The 13,998-nt window shown below is 52.6% G+C and overlaps 1 protein-coding gene across 5 annotated transcripts in view; it reads left to right on the top strand.

Moving 5' to 3' along the window:
- DLG3 (discs large MAGUK scaffold protein 3) overlaps positions 1–13,998 on the top strand; it is a 78,919-nt gene that overhangs the window by 1,518 nt on the left and 63,403 nt on the right. Inside the window, exons 1-4 of one of the 5 annotated variants that reach the window (XM_077186042.1) lie at positions 111–386; positions 1,048–1,179; positions 8,725–8,873; positions 10,449–10,598. In XM_077186042.1, the coding sequence (XP_077042157.1) occupies positions 137–386; positions 1,048–1,179; positions 8,725–8,873; positions 10,449–10,598 (681 nt within the window). In that variant the 5' untranslated portion in view covers positions 111–136. Of the gene's footprint in view, positions 1–110; positions 387–1,047; positions 1,180–8,724; positions 8,874–10,448; positions 10,599–13,998 lie in introns of those variants that run through there. The other 4 variants (XM_077186044.1, XM_077186043.1, XM_054641320.2 and 1 more) reach the window with 4 other exon arrangements.

Below are 13,998 nucleotides of genomic sequence, written 5' to 3'. Positions count from 1 at the left end.
TGGACGGCTGGGCGAGCTGGGACACCAGGTGGCACGTACCCGAACAGACACAGGCCCCCTTGTTTGATGACCTGAATTCTTGAGAGCCCTGTGATGAGCAGGGTCATCCTTTCTGCATGAGTTCCTGGTTTAAAAGATGAGTCTCCAGCAGTGGCGGGACAGCTTCCCTGCCTTCTCACACAGACACTCTTTGTCTGCAGTCTGCCTGGGTGACAAAGGGAAACATCCACTGATGGGGCAGGGATGGTCTGAAAGCCCACAGGAGCTCACCACCTGCCTGAGGCATGGGTCACATCTGAGGTCGAAACTGCACTGGCGGCTCTGGCTGTCTGCCCGGAGAAGTGTGGAGGTGTCCAGGCAGAGAGATCACAGCTCCACTATTTTAGGTCCAGGGTTTTCTCATAGCTATGCCTAGCCCAGTCATTAACCAAAATGTTGCTTCATGGCAGCCTCCAGCTCCCCTCCTCACCAGCATCTCCTCTGACCCCAAGGCGTCGTGTTCCTTTCGCATTTGTCTCCTGCTGACCCACGGCTGTTTGCTGCTTTCAGCAATTCTTATGCTTCACCCTGTAGCAACCCAAGTTTTGCCACTCCTGTAGCTGAGCTGTTTGCACTACGTGAATGGGCCTACGCTCAGCTTTGCTGCAGCCATCGGGCCCTATGTGGGAGGCTGCAGCTCCTGCAGTAGTATTCATAGCCCTGTGCAACCAGAATGTGTCCAGCTCCTGAACAGCTTCTGTGCCTGGGAGGTGGCAGAGGTGTTCAGGCTGCCCAGTGCCACAGGGTTAATCTGATTTTATCCCCTGATTTTCAGGGTTGGTGGCAGAACTACCTCTCCTCCTGTCCAGGTCTCTGCTGTGGGCCCTCAGTGGCTCTCAGCAGGGTTAGCTTTCCCAGGTGTGTGTAAGGAAGGCTGCTTTTGTGGCTGTCTGACTTTTAAAAATCCAGACTGGAAGGCAGCTTGAGGCATTATTCCAGGCTGCACTCAAGCCTTCCCTTAGCATCTTACAATGCTAATGCCTTGTTACTCCTGTGTCATCTCTGCAGACACTGAACGGGCAGTGGAAATTCTGACCAGATACCAAAGCACCCTGCGGTCCCCGGAGGAGCAGGAGTTAAAAGCTTCCATTGGAAAAGTTTCGCACATCTTCCAAAGTGAACTCTTCCAGGCTCTGCTGGGTAAGCCCCTGCCTTGCAGTCCCTTGCAGTCCTTGTGTTTAGTGGGGTTTCCTGGGAGCCTGATCCCACGCCGGTGCCTGGCACTGAGCAATGCCTTCTGTGGAAACACCTGGCATGCAATGCCAGGGAGCTGGGCTGTCTTTCCCCTCCAGGGCTTAGGCAGGAGATACCAGGGCTGCAATCACTGGGTGTTTGTAGAGAACAGCATTCCTCAGTCTGATTGAGGACACGGGGTAACACCTTCTTGATCAGGCCATGCCTCTTCTATCCAGCACCTGCTAAGGGATCCTGCCCTGCTGCAAGCACTCCCTGTGCAGTGCAGCCCAGGTGTGTCCAGGAAGGAAAACTGTATTTTTCTGTCTTTAAGAGAGAACCCACATATACCCAAGCTCCTCTGGGGCACTCTGCCCTTTCTTGTGCTTAGACCCACCAGTACTTGTGAGAAACACACAGTTCCAGCAGTTCCATTTCACACACGACTTAACAGCAAGGCTTATCTTGGGGCTGGATACCAGAAAATGGCATTTTGAGTACTGTATAAAGTTCTCCATGTGGATTGAGACAAATGAAGTCTTCCTGGACTAAGCAGCTTCTCTGTGTAATACAGCTATCTTGCTATTCTCCTTAAGTTCTGTTCACTGTGGGCCTTGGGAAATGCATGCAGCCCTGGTGGTTTCTGTTCCTGGATCTCCTGGGAAAGAAGCTGAGTTTCCCTCGTGGGGTGGAAGGGAAAGCACCCCAGAGGCTCTGCACTCTTAGAAGAAGACCCAGGCCCCAGGGTGCAGAGCTCCATGTGTGCTCTGTGGCTCACTCTCAGTGCATTTTGACCCAAGGCTGTCTCAGCCCTGGTGCTCCCCCTCGCTGTTCTCTTGGCAGCTCTCACCTTTTCTTCACACCTCTGCAGCCTGAGTTCCACTTCTGTGTCTGCAGTGATGAGTTGCCAGCAGCTCCTCTGTGCTTCAGGTTTTCCATTGAAGATGAAGTTGAATGCTGTGTCCTGAGTAATTTTATTCTATCCTTTTTTCTCTCTTCATGTTGGAGCATCACCTAGAGACTTCCAGTCAGTCCCAGCATGTCCATTTAAAGGTCTTGTGCTGGAATGTCTGTGCCAGCAGCAGCACAGGAATGTGCCAAGGGTGCACTCCCCAAGACAGATGGGCCCCATACTGACGAGCCAGTGTACATCTCCTTTCTTATCTCTTAATTTATACAACCTGCTCTAAATGATCCCCAGCCTGGAGGCAGGGATCCCCAGCAGGCCTGTGACCTTGACCAACCTGACATTAGCCCAACACCCTTGGCTGCTTTCTTGTGCTGGCCAGTCCTCCCTGTGGCTGTGTGAAGGCAGCAAAGCAGCTTTCCCAAGGCCCAGGGTGCTGCTGTCAGTGCAGAAGTGCTCTGGAGAGAGTGTGGCTGCAGAGAACACGAGCTGGCTGCAGCTGCAGGCTGGCAGGCGGATGCTGCAGCATCCCTGCTCCCTGCTCTCAGCCATTTGTCTTGGTGTCCCATCAGCCCTGGCACGAGGGAGTGTTGGGAGTGTCTCTTGTTTACTGGTGACCTTTTCAACTGGTTTAACAGGATATTAATTCCCCGTGCCAGAGCGAGCCTTTCTCTAGATGTGTTTACCTAAACTAGGAATTTGCATTAATTACTTCCGCCCCCCCTCCTCAACTCCCTCCCCCTGCTTCCCCTTGGAGTGTGGGTTTGAGAATGTCTCTGTCCCAGCATGGACATTGTGTCTGGCTGTGTGCTCACTATGGCCACACACAGCTGGCACACACTGGGTTGCCTCGTGTCCATGGTCCGAACCCACTGGAGCACAGTAACAGCCCTGCAAGGATGATGGAACATTTCTATTTTCATTTTTATTTTCACCCCTCCTTTTCCCAGTGGGCCACTGTGTCTCTGCCTGAAGTCTGCTCCGAGTCACAGGGCTGGCTTGGTGTGGGAGGAGGATTTGCAGGAGAGCACAGACACTGCTCATTGCAGAGTTGCCATCTCACTGCCCCATGCCATGCCAGAAGCTTCTGGCTCTGGAGAGGCCTTAGCCTGCAGAGCTCCCTCCTTTTGCAGCCTTTCAGCAGCACAGCCCTGCTTTTTTCAGCCCCTGGGGAAGATGAATGTGTGAGCACAGTCCATCCCTGTCCTCAGGCCACCGGCTCCTGCAGGTAATGCTCCCCTAGAGCACACACTGGCTGATTGGAGTTAGAACATCAAAATGCATCAGGCCATAGTAGAGCTCCCAGCAGTGCCAAACATCCTGGAGTTTGCCAAGTTAGTCCACATGAAAAATGCCAGGGATATGACTTTCTGTGTGCTTTTTTTTTTTTTTTAAGAATAAGCTGGTTTGGGGTCTCCAGAAGCCCCAGCCTCTGTTGTGTCCAGGATGCATCAGTGTTGTGCTGGATGGGTCAGTCACTGTGATCATACCCAGCATTGCTCTGCACATGCACCGTGTTCTGCCAGACTCCTCTGAGCATGGCCCAGCCCTTTAAATCCCTGTGGCCACCTCCCTGTCGCTGGCTCAGCCTGTGCCGGGGGCACACTGCCCGTGCCAGGACAGCTCCTGTCCCGGCGGTGCCGCGGCTGGCTCGGCACGGCCCGCGCTGCGGGAGCTGCTCTGTTGGAATGTGCCAAACCCTGCTCAGCACAAAAGAAATTCCTTGGCTGTGCAGAGGGAAAACAGGCTGTGCTGGCTCCCTTCTCCTGGCCCCTCTCTCCGTGTCTGAGGCTGTGGAGCCAAGTGCGTGACTTGCAAGGAAACAGCCCAGGAGAGGGGTGCTCCAGGAGCCTGGGCTGGGGCGATGGTGACCCCGCTTTCCCTTTGCTCCGTGGAGCCTCTCGGGGAAGTGCTTGGTCTCTTGTGCTGCTGGGGAGGATGGGGCTTGCACACAAAAGCAGCTCCCTGACCTTTCCTTCCCAGAGCCGGGGCTGAAAGGGGCTGTTGTGCCCTTTGCAGTGGGAGAAGCTGGACAGGCAGGGTTTGTGTGTGTCCAGCTGTCCCAACTGCCAGAAGCTCCTCCCAAAAATCCTCTGGGACTCAGCTTCTCTCCTGTGCCTGAGCACTGGCCAGTGCAGACCTCTGTAGGTCCTGTCAGCTGCTTGGGCTCCCAGTCCTCTCCTGCAGCTCCTTTTACCCCGCAAAAGTTTCCTCATGACATCCTGATGTGATAAAGGCAAGAGGAGGGGCAGGCAGTGCTTCCCTGGGTGCAAAACCCCAGCAAGACCTGCTTGCTAGCAGCACAGCTGGGGATGGTGTAATGGCTTCACCGGGTGGCTGCAGGAGCCAGCCTGGAAAACTGGAGCAATCTGGAGGCTGCCCAACCCTGAGGACTCCTCCTCTTGCAGATTTGCCCATAGCAAGGATGGAAACTTGCAGCTTGCTTGGAAAAGATCTGCTGTGGCAGCCATGGGTGTGAATGGCAATGGGTCTGCTGCAAGGCTGGGGTTTCTGCTTGGGGTAAATCTGTGGTGCTGCAGCTGCTGACAGTGCACACATTGGGGAAGAAATGTCATTTTCTGGAAGTGCATGTGCTGGCTGGCACAAGGGCAGTGCTTTAGTGCACAGAGGCTGGTGCTATAGAAATATTTAATGGCATTTATCTGATGTGTTAACCCCAGGAAAAAAAAAATTGTTCAAAAAATTATAATCTCTGTAAATCTTGAGTTACTTTTCCTTATTAGATCCAGAATGGATTTGCATGTCATCAGACAGAAACTGGGCTGTGAGACAGAACATGCAGCTTCATCTTTTGCTACCACAAGGTCCTCTTATGGAGGTTTTTCAGGTAGTGCAGCTCTTAAAGTGCACAGGTGAGGCAGACTTGTGTGCAATTTGTGATGCTCATAAGAAATGAGAGAAACCAGCATATATTTATATTACCTTAATGCCATGTGTCCTAAAATGTACTTCTATCCTTTGCTGCCTGAACCCTGTCCACCAATCCTGAAACTCCTCTAATCCCTGGTGCCAGCAACAATTCTCTCTTCTGGCAAGCACCTAAACTGGGCTGAGGGTTTTGGAGGTGGAGAGTGGCTGCTTCAGGGGACAAATTTCCTGCCCTTCAGGCTCCTTGCCAGCTGGGCTGCCCCAGGCTGTGTTCCTGCAGCAGATGGGTGACAAACAGGGGTGCCTGCAGCAGCACACCCCCACAATGGAGCCCTTCAAATCCTGTTTTCATTCTTGCAAAGTTTTGTGTATTCCCAGAGTAATCCGTGCAGCCAGAAGCTGCTGCTATCCTGTTACGCAATTATTATTTTTATAACCAGAGGGAGAGATGTTTTAGCAGGAAAACAAAGTCCAGTGTCTCTGACTGTGAAATGAGGGCTTGCTGCGAGCTCATGTCTGGCTTGGGAGGGTTTCAGGGGCAGCCTGGGGGCTGTAGAAGGGGTGTCCCAGGTGCAGTGGGTACATCTGGGGACTCCCACTCCTCCCATCATTGCCAGCTGTCTCCAGGGCACAGGACAGAGCCTGGCAGCACAAAACAGCAGCTCCCAAAGTGGCACTGATGCCAGGCAGTGGCACGGTGCTCCCTGCCCTGGGGCAGCCACAGAGCCTTGGGCACCCAGCTGCTCTGCCAGTGAGTGAGATCTGTATCAGCTTTGCCCCTACAGCTGGGAGCTCACAGACCAGGCAGCCCCTGGGAGCTGCAAGACGGGGTTGAAGCTGCTCTTGTCCCATCTGCATCAGGGATGTGCTGCTGCAGTGCATGGGCACCTGGTTAAACACTGGGAGAGAGGATGGGGAATTGTGCCTGGGCGTGCAGCCCTGCTCTGTGAAAGCAGCCCTGGTGTCATGGGCAGAGTGGGAGCTTCAGACAAAGTTTATTATAAAAGCCTTCCTGTTGAGTCACAAGGTGAAGAAAGGACACCCTTCCTTTCTAAACTCACCCTCAGAGAGGAGCCTGGGTGCAGCTGGATCCAATTTAGCCCCAGACTTTGTCAATGGTGTATGTCTAAAGGATTATACAGGTGTAATTGAACCTTTATACAACTTTGTCCCACAGGATTAAGGATGATAAACCTAATGTATTTATATAAAGGCATCAAATTATTTGTTTAAATGTATTACAATAATGATAAGGATTAGAGAAAAAAAAAGAGCTTAATCAGAATTATTTACTAAACAATATGGATAGCTATAATTACTAGTGTAGGGCACTGTTTTTGAAGCAATATTAAAGCAATTATATTAAAGCTAGCTAAACAACTACTAAGTAGAGATTGATGTCACTCACCCATATCAATGACCAAGGGCAAATCACTGACTCAGCCTGAGGAGTGACCTTCAGGGGTGTCCCCACCCAAGGGAAGGATCTTCACACACCTCAGGGAGGTATGATGGAAGTTCTCACTGTGTAAAAGTGTGACTTGCCTTTTATAGTATAAAGTGATTGACTGTCAGTCATGTGCATTTTTTAGATTATTAGTCAGCAAAATATGCTTTGTGCTGAAAAAGGTGCGAGCAGCTCTTTCATTTCTTCTTCTCATCACTCCTGACTCTCACTTCCATATCAGAGTGCACATTCTTGCTGCTCCCAGCTCCAGTCAGGGAGCATGTCTTGAATGTCCTCATGGTGGGATCTGAGAGTTTGGTCAAGCTGGTCTCAGTATTTTTCAGCACTGAGAACAGCAAACCCTCCTCACTTGATCTTATCCCTGCTCAGCAGACCCTGCTCTCTCAGGCCTTCACTGATGAACCTGTGAGACGAATTTGCAGCTGCTGTGTCCCTGCTTAGGGAGAGCATCCTGCTGCAGCCAGGGACCAGCCTCAGGCAGTGGCCAGCGTGTCCCTGCTTGCGCTGCCAGTGCTCACCAGATTTCCTGTTGAAATCTCTGTGATGTGGGTGTTTAATATCTCATGATGCCATGCTGTGGCATAGTTTCAGGTGAGAAATCACTGACTGGAGGGCAAGTGCAGGTGTTTCATCCCTGAGCTCCCAGGGAGTGCCATGGGAGTGGCCACATCCCCCTCAAGCTGAGCCACAGCTTGCCCCTCCAGTCACTCACAGAAGTGGGGCTCTCCAGCTTCCTCCACAGCAGATACAGGTACAGAAAATAATCTCAGGTTCCTGCTGTGTCTTTTCCTGCTTCAAGTGCTCATTTATGCTGCCTTGACTTTTTGGCCCTGCAGGCTCTGCCAGGCTTCCTGTTTCCCAGGTGCTTGAAGGGATTTATGACTTTTTTTATGGCTTTTGGAAGGCATTTACCAAACTCTTTTGGCTGACCTCTTGGAGCTTTACCTTTAACCTGACAGTATTTACCATCCATTCTGGTTTTCTCATTTAGATGCAGCTTCAGCAGTTTAGATGAATGTCTTCTCATTTTCAATAGCCTCTTTTCCTCTGCAGTCAAGCCTTGCTTTCCTCCCTTTTGCCTTTACAGTATCCTCCAGCCAGACACTCCATGTCTGTTCTGATGTCCCAGTGGGTCTCTCTAAGTAGGCTCAGAGCCTCCCACAAGCTTTTGTTACCCCTTTCAGTTTCTTCATAAAAACAAGTTCTCACTTTTGATGTAGTTTCCTTTTTGAAATTAAACACTTCTGCAGTGGATATGTTGACCACTCTGGAGGTGCTGGCTCTGGAGATAACTGGGGGCTGCCAGGGGCCAGCAGCTGCCTGAGTGTGCAGCAGTGGGAGCTTCCTTAGGGAGGAGCAGAGCCCACTGCAGCCCTTCTGCTCCCTGGAATCCTCTGTGTGTGACCTGGAGAGGGTAAAATCCTCCTGGCTGGGCTAGGAGAGGGGCTGGGCTCCCACCTCTGGAGCTTTACCTGGGCAGCTGCTCTCAGGTCCCAGTCTCACCCCATAAGTGTCACTGGAGCAGTGAGGGCTGGCATACCCCATTTTCATGTCTCTCTCCAGAGCCACTGTGGTTTACAGCAGCAGACTCAGGTCCTTGGAGCCCAGAATGAGGGTGCTTGATACTTATTGTGGCAGTGTGCAGATGGGAAGAGGGGAGATAGCAGGGATGGAGCTGGGGTCAACAGAGTTGTAGTCATCAGCTTTAGAGCTTGTACACTGAGTGCCCTGTGGCTTCTCTGCCTGTCCCCCTGGGAAGGGAGCCCCTCCACAGGCTGGGGGTGCTGTGATGGGGAGGGAATAGCCCATCAGAGTCAGGGCAGGCAGGGGCTGCCTGGTTCAGGAGGCTTGTCAGAGCAGCAGGGACAGGGGATCATGCCTGGAGCTGGCACAGCCTGGAGGAGAGCAGGATGGGCTGGGTGCTGGATTGATGCTGCTGAGCAGTTTGCTCTTAGTCCCTGTGGCCTGTGTGGTCACTGCTCTGTGGACATTCCCATGCCTTCCAGAGCCATGGGCACTGCACGGTGAGCCAGGCACCCCACTACACCTCGTGCCTTGCACAGGGCGAGTGGTGGGCAGCACAGCAAGCACAGGGGCCAGCAGAGCCCTCTCCCAGGGGCCAGCCTCTCACAGAGGGCTCAGACCCTGGGGGCAGAGTGGAGGTCACAGGTGCTGCACCCCACAGAGGCTGCTGTCAGGCATCAGGCTGCCCCCTGGTCCTGAGGATGTTTCTCCTGCTGTTTTGCAGATATCCATGAATTCTACGATTTCACGCTGCGCTCTGCACCCGAGCAGTCTCCGAGCCCGGATGCACATCATGGCACAGCCAGGCAGCAGCCTGGGGACAGCGAGCCCAGCTCCACAGTCACACCCAGAGAGCCCCAAACCCTGCCTGAGGTAAGAGCCACCCTCGTGGTGCTGCAGGGCCAGACCCTGCACACTCCTGTGCTGAGAGGATCTCAAGGGGCACAGGGGCTGCTGGCCACCACAGCCTGCCCAGCTCACATCCAGGCTGTTCCCACACATTCTCTGTAATAGCTTGTCTCATTAATGAGGCAACCTCCCTGGTTCACAAGTGTTAATTGAATTACTCATAATGTGAACAGCTCCAGCTCTGGCTCCTGCTCTGCAGTTGCAGCTGGATTATTTGCTCCTGTCTGACACTGTCTCCCATGGAGGCGTTTCAGCTCTCTGATCCAGCCACTTTTGATAAGTGAAGTAGGTTGAGTCTTTCAAATTTCCCTTTTCAGGATTTTTTTTCCCAGCTTTCAGATAACTTGTGTCTCTCTTATTTGCATTCTCTTCAATTTTCAACAGCATTCTAAAAGATACAGCACCAGGTGGAGAGGCAGGAATTGAGCAGTAGGGTCTCAGTTATCTCAAAGGCACCAAAGTAAATAAAATTGCCTCGTGTCTTTTCAGGCCTTCTTTTCATCCCCTACTTCCTGCCTCCATCCCCCACTCACTGCCCTGCCTTGGGATGCTGTAGGATCCCCCTAATCTAGTGCAGAAATGCAAAAATTCAGGGATTCCTCCTTTCAGTGAAATAACCCTATCAGATAAACACCATTTTCTGCCTCAGAGATTGAACTGGCTTCCCATCATCTACCTGGGGATACTCCAAATTTAAGTGTCACACAGGGAAGATGGAGCTGAATGATATCATCTAAGGAAGAACACTTTAAAGGAGTTTGGGGATCAAGATCAAGGAGGACAAAACAGCCCACAATCACTGCAGGAGATATTTGTGTTCCTCTGACTCAGGAGCCACTTTAGTCACATTTTTTCTTGACACCCTTCACATTGCCAGTCCCTCTAGTTAAAGTCAAACCTGCAACTCCAGTATGTGTTTAAGAACAAATTTTTAATGCTGTTATGCCATAAGCAGTGGGATCCTGCTTTAGTTTTTTGGGTGTCCTGTAGCCTTGATCCACCCAACAGTGAACTCTGCTGGCAATAGCCACCAGTCTCTGTGGCCAGGCCAGTCTATGCATCCCCAGGATTGAACAAGGACATTGAAAAATCAATGTGGAAACAAGCAGGGAAGCAACTGTGAGCCTTGCACAGCTGGTGTGAGCAGTGCCCCTGCTCCTTCCACTGTGCCCTGCCTGTAAGTGGGATGAAAAAAGCATCCAGTCGCAGGGCTTCCTGGCACTGAATGCAGCCCAAGCCACTGACACCATCAAATCCCTCCTTCTTTCCCTAAAAAAATGTGTTTGAGATGTCTTGTGTTGCTGAAACGTGAAATGCAGCCCAGCAATGGCACAGTCCCAGAGTGTGGGGCCAGCAAACCTCCACCAGTGACCCTGCTGGCCCTGGAGCCAGTGCCCCGCAGGCTGAGGCATGAGAGGGGGGATGCCCATCGAAGGCACCAGGGGGAAAAGCTCCTTTTGGCCCTTCCAGAAGCAGAGCAGAGCCTGGAGGCAGCTGCCCTGCCCTACCCACGTGTCTCCCCTCTTTGTCTGGTTTCAGGGCTGCTCCTGGGACCGTGAGCAGAGGCTCGCCACAGGGGCCAGCGCTGCGGGGACAGCGCCACGGCTGGTCAGGGTGACAGCACGGCGGACAGAGGCACCAGCCAGTGTGTGCAGCCTGGTGCTCAGCTCTCACAGCACCCTGCCCCAGGTGAGCCTCCGTGCGCCCCACGCCACCTCCCGCCCTGCCTGGCACTGAGGGCACGGCGCCGGAGCCGCGCGCTCCCGGCACCGCGGGCGCGCCGTGTCCCTCCCCTGGGGCTGGCAGGGCGTCCTCCTGGCTCTTCTGCTGATGCTCTCACCAGAAAATCGAGCAGTCACTTGTGCCAGGGGCTGGACAGCGCTGAAACCATCCCCTTGCCTTAGCAGTGGTGTCAGCCCTCGGGGCTGGGAGGGCAGGTGGATGTGGCGCAGGAATAACGAGGCTGCTGGAGCTGGAAATCCTCCCAGGCCCGTCCCTCTCGCCCCCGGCGCTGGCACGCTCCCACGTTGCAGATTTCCATATTTTTTTCTCTGAGCTCTTAAATGGCAGGTCCGTTCCTCAGCTTCCTGGGAGCTTTTCTCTGCTGTCTTATTTACTTGGAAACACCATTTATTTGGATGTGCATCGTAAAGCCCAGCCTCCACCTGGTGCAAGAAAATCCTTTGGGCTACGCATTTGAGGGGAGTTTTAGGGATGAGTGAAGGGCAAAATGCACTTTTGGAAGGATGAAGTGGCCAGGAAGAATGGAGCTCACCACAGATTTAAAATTATATGAAAATGTTGTTTTTCTTGGCAAAGTCTGAAATAATGCTCGTTTGCTAAGTCTAAGTATTCTTCCAAAGTATTTTAAATACAAAAATTGCACTGCCTCTCTTCTGTCCTTTTTTAAATGTTTCCTTTCTTTTTCTGAACTGCAATAAAATGGGTAACACCCCATTTTTTTTCTCTTACTGTTTAATTTCTCCTTTTCTCTTGTTTCTCTCTGCATTTTCAATCACTCACCATATCTTTAGCAGTTTTTGAAGGGCGAGACAGTGGTTTTTTGAATATGACAAGAAGATGAGTTTGGTCTGCTGATTTCCATTTGCCAGTGGGTGGGAAACACCACATCAGGGGAATCACAGGGCAAAACCTAGGAGGGGGTGAGAGCCTGAGCAATTGGGAACAGATTCTGTTGTGATTTTAAGGGATTTTCTTCCTATCTGTCCCAGGCCACGAAGTACAGCAGCTCTTGCATCCAGCCCCAAATGTCTGGCTGAGTTGCAATGTCTCCTTTAGCAGCAGACACGTAGTTTTGATTGTAAGGCTTCATGCAATGGGGAATCTGCTCTGTCCCTGGCCTGGCTGGCCTGATGATTATTTATCCTTCACATTAAAAATCTGTATTTTACTGTTAGCCTGTATTTCTCTTGGTTTAGCTCCCAGCAGCAAAGAAATTTTGCTGCCTTTGTTTGCTAGGATGAAGGACCTTGGCAATCAGAATGTTCCCAACATGTAGGTATTTATAGATGCATCTAAGTTCCCTCTTAACTTTCCCTTAGATAAACTAAACAGATTGGCTTCTTCACTCGCTCGCTGTTGAGGCAGGTTGCTCCAGACCTGAAATAATTCCTGTCATTCTTTCCAGCCTCCTTCTTTCCTAGCCTGTGTCAGCATGGGGCCAGTCCTTGGTGCCAGGTGCTGGAGCTTTAGGGGTCACCCATTTTCAGGGGCTGCAGCTGCCAGCCCTGAGCAGGGGCTCACTGCCCTGAGATGGAGGAACAGTGGGGACCTGGGTGGGCAGACTGGGACTCTGGGAGCACTGTGCTCTGGCAGGGCTCTCATCTGCAACCTCCTCCATCCAGAGGATGGTCATTTCACAGCATGGCTGCAGGCAGAGCAGGGAGCTGGAGGTGAAAAGCTGTGAAGATGGTAGTGTTCAGTGCCAGGTATTGCCATGCCTGTAGTCCTGCCTGAAACTTGGCTTTCTGCAGAAACCCAGCAGCTTTCCTGCAAACTGGAGCCAAGCAGTGCTGGAGAGCTGCAGGCTCGAGCAGAGCTGCTCTGCAGCAGCCCCTGTGCTGGGATGCAGAGTTCTTCATCACAGAGCCTTTCCCAGGATGTCACCTTCACTGCTGAATACAGGCCTGGCCCTGACACAGGGAAGCATTTCCAGCAGTTCCCCAGGAGACAGGATCAGGTGCCTGGGGCAGGCTGTGCTGCTGGACCACAGCACAGGCCCTGTTTCTCCTCCTTCACTCCTGCATGAAGGCACTGAGGACACCTCAGCTCCTGCCAGCATCACATCCCATGTCAGTTCTCAACAGCAGCAGCATGCAGGACAGCACCAGGGCTGCACAGCACCTACACACCCAGCTCCTGCCCTGCTCCATGGGGACTTACTGCTTTCCAGCCTTCAGTGTGTGCTTTTTATGCCACAGGCATTTCCAAAGCAGGTTTCAGAAAAATACCTGAGCTGGAAAATTGCATTTGGAAGAACCAGGGAAGCTTTTATAAGTTGATGATAGTTAATGCTAGGGCAGGGGAGCACCAGCTGCCACCCTGGTGCCATCAGCCCAGGAATGAGAGCTCTAGTGGACACCCTGCCACTGATGAAAGTCAACACAATGAACTGGCTTTTCCTACCTGAAGTAAGTGCAATTCTCTTAGTGCATCCATCAATGTAAATAAGTTTTCCGTTGCCCTGGCTTTGTCCTCTCCCCTGCCCACAGCTCTCCACACCAATGTTAACAGAGCAAAAGCTACCATGACCTGCTTCAGCCAGGAAGATGCATGTCAAATAGATTGCCTCTCCACACAAATGCTTCCAGGAACAGGAAATTTCTGCCTGCTGGCAAGGATATGGGTGTGCTCTGAAGAGCCCTGCAGCGTGCAAATGGCTGCTACAAAGGAAGAGGTGCCGGTAAATACAGCAACAACATGTGCTTCCTGTTGAGGCTTGGTGGGCTGAAACCATCTCTCCGTGGCAAAGTGGATATTCAGCTCTCAACGGGGCAAGAGCAAAGGGACTTTGCCAGATAAAACGCCCTGTTGAGGCTAATAGAGGCAAAACCCTGCCTGAGCTCTGGGGCTTATGGGGTTTTATTTGCTGAATCCTTAATTCCAGCCTTTTCCCGAGCCCTCTGGTTGCCTCAGCAGGGCTGCTCAGGGCTCGTGAGCTGCGGGAAGACTCAGGAGGAGGCTCCCGTGGCCGGTGTCACTCGCCTGCGCTCCCAGGCTGCCAAGGAGGCTGCTGCTCTCCGCAAACGCCGCTCTCATCCTCCGTGCAGGGAGCAGCCAGCTGTAAAGATAAATGAAAGAGGAACAATGCCGCTGATGAGCAGAGCTTTGCGCCTGCGAGGAAGCGCCGCTCTTCCCCTGCCACCCTCTCCTGCTCCCCAGCGCGGCTCCGCAGCCGCTGTGACTCCATCCCTGTCACCGCCTGTGCGGGGCCGCCCCTCCGCCCCCGAGCATCCCTCCCGCCTGCCGAGGCGTTCCTCAGCTCACAGCTCTGCCCTGCCTCGGCCTGACAGCTGACACGGAGCAACAGCAGGTCCTGATATGATGGAGAGTGCGAGGAGGCTGCCTC

Source organism: Agelaius phoeniceus, chromosome 14 (assembly GCF_051311805.1).
Source record: "Agelaius phoeniceus isolate bAgePho1 chromosome 14, bAgePho1.hap1, whole genome shotgun sequence".
NCBI lineage: Eukaryota > Metazoa > Chordata > Aves > Passeriformes > Icteridae > Agelaius > Agelaius phoeniceus.
The sequence above is the reverse complement of the archived record's forward strand: the minus strand, read 5'-3'. Positions and strand labels throughout refer to the sequence as shown.